The sequence below is a fragment of the Equus quagga genome, chromosome 8 (assembly GCF_021613505.1).
Source record: "Equus quagga isolate Etosha38 chromosome 8, UCLA_HA_Equagga_1.0, whole genome shotgun sequence".
Taxonomy (NCBI): domain Eukaryota; kingdom Metazoa; phylum Chordata; class Mammalia; order Perissodactyla; family Equidae; genus Equus; species Equus quagga.
In genome coordinates, this window is record NC_060274.1 from 74,049,743 (window position 1) to 74,060,734 (window position 10,992).

General features: G+C 36.7%; 1 protein-coding gene across 3 annotated transcripts in view; it reads left to right on the top strand.

Annotated features, from left to right (window-relative positions):
- BZW2 (basic leucine zipper and W2 domains 2) overlaps positions 1–10,693 on the top strand; it is a 59,542-nt gene extending 48,849 nt beyond the window's left edge. For all 3 annotated transcript variants that reach the window (XM_046670097.1, XM_046670098.1, XM_046670096.1), the window contains exons 9-12: positions 1,781–1,927; positions 2,965–3,103; positions 9,407–9,529; positions 10,229–10,693. In XM_046670097.1, the coding sequence (XP_046526053.1) occupies positions 1,781–1,927; positions 2,965–3,103; positions 9,407–9,529; positions 10,229–10,257 (438 nt within the window). In that variant the 3' untranslated portion in view covers positions 10,258–10,693. The remainder of the gene's footprint in view (positions 1–1,780; positions 1,928–2,964; positions 3,104–9,406; positions 9,530–10,228) is intronic.
- The last annotated feature ends 299 nt before the right edge of the window (positions 10,694–10,992 follow it).

A 10,992-nucleotide genomic window follows, 5' to 3' on the forward strand; every position in this document is an offset into this window, starting at 1 on the left:
AATCATTTGGTTAGTGTTTGAAATCCATTCTGGGTATTTTGAGCATTACCAAATATGAATATTTAGAGTTATTTCTCTTTTTTTCATTTGAAGGAAAAATAGGTTGACAATTTTGAATTCATATTATGGGAAAGGACCAGTTGGACCAGTGGCTTGTTTGATCCCATTCACAATAGCTGTGTGATGCTACATTTTAGTGCAACGTAATGTAAATGCTACATTTCTGTGTGGCTATGTAGAAACATAGTTTGTATACTGTAGTTCATATAGCTAGGGCTGTATCTTTTTAGTTTTTAATTCACACCTGAAGAAAACTTCCTATTTGAACTTTAATAACTTTTACACGATAATCCAAAAACTAAATGAAGAGTCCTTTCCTTTTGCCACTTACTCCTGAGTCCCTCATCCTCACCACCCTGCATACGCTAAGCTCTCTAAGGCCCCTCGTGTGGTTTAAGACTGGACAATTCCAGACTGATGCTACCCAGCAGGTGGATGTGTTGGAGCAATAAATGTTTCTAAATCTCGTAGCATTAAGGTCAGCGATATGTTCAATATCATTTCTCCAACAAGAACCTGGACATGATTTTCCATGGGGGAAAAAACAAAACCAAAAGCACTGTGATGCTTTTGGAGGCAGAGATGTCACCTTTCTTTGCCGCTTCCCCCAGCCACCTCGGGGACTGGCACTTCCCAGTTCCTTCTGTTCTTGAAGGCTGCTTAACCGGCTGCTGCAACGCAGGCCATCAGAAAAGAAAGCAATATATTTTCACTAAAACAGGAAAGGAAAAAAATGTTGCACTACTCACAAACCACTATACTTGACATATATTATGGGTTTTAATCACCTCTGAGGCTGTAACCTCTCTTTGTGATTTTATTTCAAAAGCAAGATTTTTCCAAACAAATTTGATATAAAATACCTTGTTAGGCAGATCTATATTCTATACTGTCAGAATTTAAGATAAATTTATACTTAAACATAATTCCAAGGGGAAAATAACCTGCTGAGTGTTGCTGCATTGATACATAGCATATAAAAAATTACCTTTGCACTTTACAATTTATTTATAAGTTAACTTTTCACTGAGATGGGGCACCAGGATCATCAAAAGTAATAATTAAAGAATGAATTGTGGAGAGGCCAGCCTTGTGGTATAGTGGTTAAGTTTCCATGCTCCATTTTGGCGGCCCTGGTTCATGGGTTCGGATCCCAGACACAGACCTACACCACTCATCAAGCCATGCTGTGGTGGCAGCTCACATACAAAATAGAGGAAGATGGGCATGGGTGTTAGCTCAGGGTCAGTCTTCCTCACCAAAAAAAAAAAAGAATGAATTGTGGAGAATGCACAAGTACAAACCCAAGACATTATCCATCAAAAGGTTTAAAGTTGAGGGTCAGAGGTAAAAATTCATAGCTCTATTGCCTTCTTCAAACCCCAAGAAAGTCAGTCTCAAGTAATCCCTGCTCTGCTGGACCCAGAGGGGTTCCTGCACGTAAAAGAATAACTCCTAAGAAACAACGATTCTCTTATTTCCTGTTACCCAGCAGCTCCTGGCCAGAGCTGAGCCTATCAACTTTTGGACTAAAAATAAATCTGCTTTGAGAACAAATCATTGTGTTTTTCCTCCCTCTTGTAATCTGCAAATATATGCCAAGAAGGGAGGAACTGAGCAGAATATTTATCTGCCCCAAATCTTGTACTAACCAGGCACAGTGAGAGGGGAACTCCCCATCTGCCTGTGACTCTCTGACTCCTTTTTCCATGAAATTTAGGTGGTGCTCTATGTGAAAGAAGAGATGAAGAGGAATGACCTTCCGGAAACAGCAGTGATTGGACTGCTATGGACCTGTATAATGAATGCTGTCGAGTGGAACAAGAAGGAAGAACTCGTTGCAGAGCAGGCTCTTAAGCACCTGAAGGTACAGGATCTTAACACGGAACAGCCTCGGCTGCAGGCCAACTGCGGCTCTTAACAGTATGACAGATGGCTTCCAACCGCAATTCACCTAGACTCAGGCCAAACAGATATTTTCTAATTTTTTTCTTTTCAAATTTGTCGCTACCAAAAATGTTTCAGATGTAAGAGCCTATGAAATATCTAAGGGTAAGTTTTTACCAAAAACGATGTCAGAAGATCCATAGAATAGTCATGTATTTAGTATTTAAAGTTAAAGAGTAATATGCTCTAACTCTTGTTTTTCTTTCTGTTCTACGTGACAAAAATTCTTAGTGAATATTTTTAAGTAAACTACAAACTGACTTTAGAACTTGAAACGTATCTGAGCAACTAATTATGTAAATTGTCTATCTGTGTGCATGGATACGTATGTTTTTGCTTTTATTAAGTGTCTTCTCCCTACAAAACCATATTAAGAGACTTGGAAGACTTCGATCCTGCCTTCAGAGTTTCCACTTGAATTGGGAAGTCAAAGATCACCTAGTGTAAATTAAAGAGAACTCTCAGTGTTTAGGGGAACAGAGCTGTGAGTGATGTATGCGGGTTAGGTTGATCAGGGAAGGCTCCTCAGAGGATGTGTGTTGAAGTGAGTAGGCCTTAGGGAAAACAATGGCTCTACATCAGTGACTGGAGGCCAAGGATATCGAGGACAAAAGCAACAATATGAACAAAACCATAAAGATGACCTGTGAGGGGTCTGGGAAAGGAAAATCTCATGCTTTGTCTCATTTTCATAATAGACAGACATAGTAGCACAACAGTTATCTTTAATATAGTCAAAATTTCATATTGGTCTCTTCCTTTAGTGGGTACAGCAAGAGAAATGTGATAAGATGTTGGGATAAAAAATTTGTTTTGATTAGATACAATATAATAAGAAGATAATCCTAAAAGTGAATGTTTTCTAAGCAAATCACCAGATTACTGTTATGATTCAAGTGTTGCCAGCCCTCTACCTCCCATGAAAGTTCACAGTGTTACTCCCCACTTCTGTTCCAGCAATACGCTCCTCTCCTGGCTGTGTTCAGCTCCCAAGGCCAGTCAGAGCTGATCCTCCTCCAGAAGGTTCAGGAATACTGCTATGACAACATCCATTTCATGAAAGCCTTTCAGAAGATCGTGGTTCTCTTTTATAAAGGTATCCCTCCGTGTTGTTCCACCTCTGTGTTTCTATGTTTCATTGAAGCTCTTTTAGGGCCAGAGCAGGGGGTGAGGCAGAGGAGCACAGGGGCTTCATGTTAATCTTTGCAGGTTTCAGTGAGGCAGGCAGGTTATGTAGAGAGAGAAAGTGCAGACACCGTATGTGTGGCCTCAGGAACCAGCAGGATTAGGCCCCTGGGCACTTCTCATTGGTGGAACTTCCCAGGAGACTGTTGATGAACTGGTGGTTATTTTGGGGGGAGACGGTGAGAAAAGAATATAATTACATAAAGTGTAGGTCTCTTTTTGAATTGTAAGGATTAGATCTAATAACAGTGATTACCAAAATACTGCATATAGTATGGTCAGACCTTTTTAGGTGCCATAAAGCTGACCTTAAAATTATTGAAATAATTAGTTCTTCACTTTTTATTTGGCCCAGGTATTCTGTTTTCCAAGTAAATGGCTATTTTTAGATTTTTCACATTTACTGTTTTTTCATTGTATTTATAAGGATTATGTTGCCATGACAACTGGCACTGTCTTTGATGAACTAATGCTATTAGAGTTTTAACTGATCTCAATCTCTATACCTATAGTATGTAAAAAATGATCCTGGACTAGTCTTTGGTCTGGGCTTATGTAGTTTTGTAAGGGGGATAAAAGAACACTTAAGAAATGCTACATTTTGAACATCATGAAATGTTCATTAGAAGTTACTGCAATCTTAAATGCAAAACATCAGAAAAAACTAAAGTATGAATTAATACCAGCCACTGTTTCTTTTCCTTTTGATGTGTTCTTAAATTTGTCTATTTTTAATGATTACTTGGGCATTTGGAGTGTAAAAACTTTACGTTATTGATTGATAGCTATTTTTAAAAGGTTTAATAGCATTTCACAAGAAGTTTTAATTGGCCATGCAGATTCTTCAGATGCATACATCTTACCCACAAGTGTTGGGTGATATTTTACTTTCTCAGCCTTAAGATATTTGGCACAATTTTTCTGTCAGTAGGAGAATGTGATGACTGCCAGGTCCCAATTAAAGTTCACTGACTGGCATTTCTCTCTGGCCAGATCTGATGTAGGTCCTCTTGAATGTGGTCATGAGATGGCAGTGTCCTAAACCTAGGGCTAAAATGATACCCAAGGTAACCCGTCAAACAAAACCTGCAGGTCATACTGCCAACGCACCTATGGTACTCAGCAACCAAGAAAGAGAACCAGAGCCCGCCCAGCCAGTGGCCGTTTCTGCCCACGCTAGCTAGCCACAGCTGGCTCCATTTATAAACTGGTAGAGAGAGCCTTGAGAGGCTTCACATTTGCTTTGTGGGTGGTCAATATTTGCCACTACAGAGAAGCAAAGTGTTTATAAACTAGTAGCCTAAGCACACAATGTCCTTTCTTGTCATTTAATAGCTAACCCAACCAGTGTCTCTTACCAAATGTTTTCTTAACTGAGACAGTTGTTTGAGCTTCATCTACAGGAACACCTCATTTCATTATTGTACTTAGTTCTCACAAAAGAACAAACAAACTACTTTTTATCAGTAATGGCATCTAGGTGGCATATGAAGCATTAAAACCCTTCTTCAAATCTCTCATTTTAACCATTAATGCCAACTTCCTCCCCCATTATACTCCTTCTAATAACTACTGAGAACTAGCAAAACTGACTGCTTTGAGTTATTTCCCTTTTTTCGGTCCCAAATACTAAGGAACAGTACCTAAAATTATAAAATAACCAAGAAGTGGGCATCAAGAAGTAAAAACAAGAGGGATTAGCTCTTGCTTAGGCCATGATTAAGAGGTGATCAGCTTTTAAATGTAAAGCTAGTAAGGTCTGTGGCAAGTATGAGCAGGCCCAGGGAACGCAGGAAGGCAAGTGTCAACGTCAAGTTTATTCTGGCTTATTTTTGGAAAGGAAATTGGGAAACTTTTTAAAAATAGAAACCTAAAGTATATCACTGAGATGTTAAAACTAAATGTCATTTTCTAGGCAATTTCATAATTTTCCACAAAATTATACATATAGTCTTTTTCTGAATGAAATAATTACAAGTTTTCTCCTGAGAACGTGAAACACCTGGGGAATGATTGTTCCAGACCACTATTGAGAGAGTTACAGTGTTTACCTTCTTAGCTTCCTTGAATAGTCATTTTTACTTTGACCTAATTTCATCCAACAAACACTTGTGCACCAGGAGATATATATTTTATATGTTTTTATAAGGATTTGGAGGCTCTTGTTATGTCTTGCGTATATTTTATATGTCTAGAAAGGCTTGATGAACAGTAGATATTCAAGCATTCCTTTCCCAACACTTGTGTGCATATGAATCAACGGAGAGCTTGTTAAAACAGGGATCCCAAGGATTCTGATTCAGCAGGTCCAGGATTGGACCCAAGAATTTGCATTCTAACAGACTTTATGGTAATACTGTGACTGTTGGTTCCAGACCACCAGTCTAAAGAGTATTGAATGCCAGAAGGGCAAATGTTGTAAACTAAAGTAACATATTCAGAATTATCCTTCTCATTAATTCCATGCACACATGTACATTTTATAAGTATCAAATAATGTCTTGTGTGCTTAGATGTGGAGTCCTTTTAATTATTGTAAGGAAGATTTTTGCTTTAAAGCAGATTTTTTAAAATATAGGGGGTGGGGCCAGCCCGGTAGCTCAGCAGTTAAGTTCGCACATTCTGCTTTGGCGGCCTGGGCACAGATGTTAGCTCAGGGCCGGTCTTCCTCAGCAAAAAAGAGTAGGATTGGCAGCAGATGTTAGCTCAGGGCTAATCTTCCTCAAAAAAAGAAATATATATATATATATACACATAGTGGAAATTCTTTCTCCTTTTCCATTTCTCTCTCTCTCTCTCTCTATTACACACACACACTTTACCCTTATTTCCAGAACTTGAGGATAACAGAAACTTGGGGATATGATTACCCATGTCCCCTTAGACAAACCTAATCACTTAAATGCATGCCATTATTGAAAGATTTTTAAATATTTTATATAAGTAACAGTGGAATAAAAGTGAATAAACTATAAATAAATAATGCTTTTCAGCAATGAAAGAAAAAACTAGTGATTGGTCATTCACTTTCTGTATTAAAAATCTAGATTTTTATATTTCTAAGGCAGTAAGGAAAAATAGTAAATCCATCACTAATTTTTAAACATCACACTATTCACTTTTAGAAATAATTTCTCTTCCTTTCTTCCTGAAGCTAAGTACCATATTCTCAGCATGTAGGTCTGAAAAATATAACACCACCTTCTCAAGTACTGTTAGTATCTCTATCATGGGTTTTATTGTTTGCAGACATTTCTTAAGGTTAAATTCTGTCTCTCATGCAAATTTTTCTAAAACGAGTTTCTTATTCTCGTTCTAAAACAAGGTAGGTGGCCTTCTCACCTGAGTTCCAAGGAACATAGTTTTCAACTTAAATATCTAAATAACATTAAAACCACTTTTACAATATTGTCTCTTTGATTCTCATGAGAACATAAATTTTAAATTATAACTCCGCAAATTGAGAAGCTCACCAGAGATGATGAAGAAATTGGCCAGATAGAAGGCAGAAAAATATTTTTTAATCTGAGGGAACTCTACATGCAACAGTGTGTCTTTCCTTCTTCTTATATTTTTAGTGATTTTCTATATTCCTAATAGGTATTTCTGAAAGATGCTAACAAACACTTTGTCATCTCCCAGTTTGAATTAGTTCTTCTCCCTACTTTTCATTAGAGAAAAAAAAAAAATCTCCCTCTTCTTTCTTCAAGAAGGAGCTCCTTCTTTTTTGGATTAGACTTTTCAGTAAACAAAAGTTGAATTTCTTCTTAGACTGTTGTTCATGCTTTGCCTCATAAATTGCCTGTGTGGTTGTTTCTGTCCCTTCTTTATTATGCCTCGTACTAGAAATTTGGTCTCAGAGCAGGTATTTACAATCATACTGACGTCTTAGTTAAGGACAGACCACGTATATGACGGTGGTCGCATAAGATTCATACCATCTAGCCTTGGTGTGTAGTAGGCTATGCCATCTAGCTTTGTGTAAGCACATTCTAGGATGTTCACACAACGACAGAATTGTTTAACGATGCATTTTCAGAACGTGTCCCTGTCGTTAAGCAACACAGGTCTGTTACTAAATCAGGTTCTTCTAAGAACTCCACTTGGCACAGTTTGTCTGATTTTCGGTGGACAACTCATCTGAGAGGTTTGATCTCTCACTTGCTGTCCTTTTCACAAGCACTGTTATTGACAAGCATTTTAGTAGTTGCATGGCCTCTTTCAGCCTCTGTGGGGCAATAAAACATAGGATGAGCTCTCAGCCTTCAAAAGAAAAACCTCAGACAAACTATCACTAACCTGCAGTCTGGACCAGCTTTCCAGCATGTACATTGTGTCATACACAGTTCATTGAAGTGAGGGGAAAAATAGAATTTCCTTTTCCATGTTTGTCATATTCTTAATTCTTTTTTGTTTGTTTTATAACATTAATAATAATAGTTCTACAGAACATGCATATAATTTATAAACCAAAAAATATACACATGTTGCGTGTACATGCTCAAAATTGTCTTACTAATAGGGGAGCATGATCAAAACAGTTTGGAAATTACTGATGTAAATCACAAGCATCTTAAAGATGTTGTAAAGACAAATTATATAAAAGAGACTTTTAAAATCCATGTTTGAGCTAATTAGTGTTCTTGAAAAATCTCTGCAAAGCAGGTTTGCACAATAACAAGTCACTTTCCCAGGCTGTAAACCCTACCCCTCACCTACAAAAACTGGGCTTTGATGACAAGTGGTTAGGAACGTTCTTTGATCATTGTGAGTGGAAGGTGCGGAGCTGCAAACAGAAGCAGCTAAAAGACTAGAAGCTAAGAATACTTAATTCTATAGGACTCCTGATGAGAACTTTTATGTTCAGTCCTTAAAAATGAATAAATCCAGACTTCCTCCTTCCTTTGAAAAAGGTAGTATTATTTAATGATAAAAATAAACAAATAAAAAACTTATATTTTCTAAAACCAATCATGTGCATTTTTAGCCAATTCAGTCTCTTCAGTCGAATCCAAGAGCCAGTTATTAATTTTAAAAAAAGAAAACAAGCTTAACGTTTTTGTTTTGAAAGGGTCAGTGATGTTTTAAATGAAAACATTATCAAAATCATTTCTCTCATTTTCACAAGTTAAAATTATATTTTAGCTGCAAATCTATCATAAGAGTGACTTATCAGCATTTGTAATGGATTGGGCAGGCATTAGAGACCATAATAAATGCTTTTTATCTGTTTTCCATCTCATTTCTCACTCTGAAATCTCAGAAGACAACCCATTAGAACATTGGCAGAATATTTATGCTATTATTTTCGTATTCCCCTTCCTATTCTTAACATTAAATGTTCTAAATTAATGGTAACTTGAGAATATCAAGGCATATTTGTGGAATTTAAAGTTTATGTAATAGTTAATAGATAACACTTTTTGTTAGAAACCTGTAGGAAATCTATCCAATATGTCTCTGTTTTTCTCTTAATAGAGTACAAGGAAATCTTGTGATTTAGGATATTATACTGTAGGAAAATAAATTAGTGATTAGCAATAGAATAAGTGTAGAACTTTGGGTTCTGTGTGTATTGGTCCCATGATACACCCTGGAGGCTCATCTTTTTATCTAATTGTTAATATCATTATTGTATCTTATCTACATGTTTTTCATCTGCCCTTTTTTCTCCTGAAAAAGTAAATCTCCTTAAAAGACCAGTCATTTAAGGTTGCTGCTTGATCAAGATGTGTTTGACGTTGGCAGGACACAGAGTGTTCTGAAATGCTGGAATTGCTGATGCATTTGCAAAATTCCAAAATAACCCAGTTTCCTACCAGCAAATTAGCACTGTAAGAGATTTCCAGGTCCCAGTAGTGACTTGCATATAGGCTTGCATTATATCAGGCCTGATGAGATGTATGTCGTCATCATCCCTAAAGTACTACTAAGCCAACTGCTAAAGTACAGCACTGTTCTGTGTGAAATGAGCTTGGTTCCTGTCTTCTAAGTTTCGGATGTGGATTTCTTTTGTAATAGAGCTTTTAATATTAAAAGTGATTGCTTTCTATTAACCTATAAAACATGATCTTCTAAGTTTCGGATGTGGATTTCTTTTGTAATAGAGCTTTTAATATTAAAAGTGATTGCTTTCTATTAACCTATAAAACATGAGGCTGCTTTGAAACATGACATTTATGTGGTAACTGAAATCTTTGATTTTTAATTGCAGCTGATGTGCTGAGTGAAGAAGCGATATTGAAATGGTACAAAGAAGCGCATGTTGCCAAAGGCAAGAGTGTTTTTCTTGACCAGATGAAGAAATTTGTCGAGTGGTTACAAAACGCAGAAGAAGGTATGATTCCATTTAACAACTCTGGCGGCCATTTAGCAAATGCTTTCTCGTTATAGTTCAAGATATCTACCTCTTCTGCAGATTTTTCTTGCCTTCCTAAAACTAAAGTTCTAGAGGTGTCTTCCATATCACACATTTTGTCTCTATCTTAGCCTTCCTTTCTGAAATCAATGCAATGAAAACTTCTAAATGGCAAAAAACAAAACAAAATTTTGAAAACTCCCTTAAATTATCCACCCTAATGAAGGACAAGGAGGAAGAAATTATAAGCAGGTGTGAAAGGAAAAAAGCACATTTGGCTTAATCACACATTATGGGATTGTATAGGATTTATAAGCACCGTTGCCAGTTGACTGATATTTAAAATGGCAACACGGGATAATAATGGATGAGAGTGAATCCAACTCAGAATGAAAATTTTATTTTAGGTGATTCAAAGAATAAAAGTAGTTATATTCTCTAATAGTACTTATGAGGATGTTGCATTTTTAGAAAGGCAAAGGTAATTTAAAAGCAAAAGGGAGCAAAAGTTTGCTATCTGTCCTCCTATATAATTATCTTACTTAGTGATAGGTGCCTAGGACAAAAATGTCTTTTGAGGGGCAGCGGTGGGAAGTGGGTTAGAAACCCTTCCATGACCTTATTTAAAAGAGTCTTAGGAAAAAAAAGGAAAACCTAACTTTGTTTCTTCTCTCCTAGAATCTGAATCGGAAGGCGAGGAAAGTTAGATGGCTCAAGAAGCACAATACCTAGGTTACCACACAGCACTGATCAGGAATGCTGAACCATTTGGGAAGAGAAACTTGGCTTCTGTTTTCACAAAGGAAAAAAAATAGGATAGACTTCCCTTGTGCAGAGAGGGAAATGGTTTTTGTTTTATTTTGTTTTTAAATGGAGCCCTGAGGCATCAGCTATTATACTTGGGACTCTACCTCTCCCTCGCTATATGCTAACTTAAAGCCATTCAACGCGGAGTCAACTAGGAATCTGAAAGTTAAATACTCAACAGACTCCTGTTTTTTAGCCGTATTTTTCAGGTACTGTGTGGTGAACGCCCCACTGGTGTCTATTACAGGGCCACTTTGGTAGTTGTGTATCTGCTCGTGTATGTGATTTGACAAACCAGTTTTTTAAAATAAATGGCTTTATAAAAATCTGGGCTTATATTCTTGGAGCTTTTGTTTCTTTACAGTATGTGACTTCTTAAGCAGATGACATTCAGTGTTAGGCTTTTTTTCCCCCATCCAGAATTTTGAATGGTTACATTTCTTGTCATCTAGGAAAATAACACTTCCTTTTATCATCATATGTAATAAATTTCAGTTATCTTTGTAGCGAAATAGAAATTGATCCAAAATTATATGCATATTAGCACTAATACCAAGAAGTGATATTATTAATAATTATTATATATGTACATGCATAGTTCTACACTTCTCATGTTTTCCTCAGCTCTGTTTCCT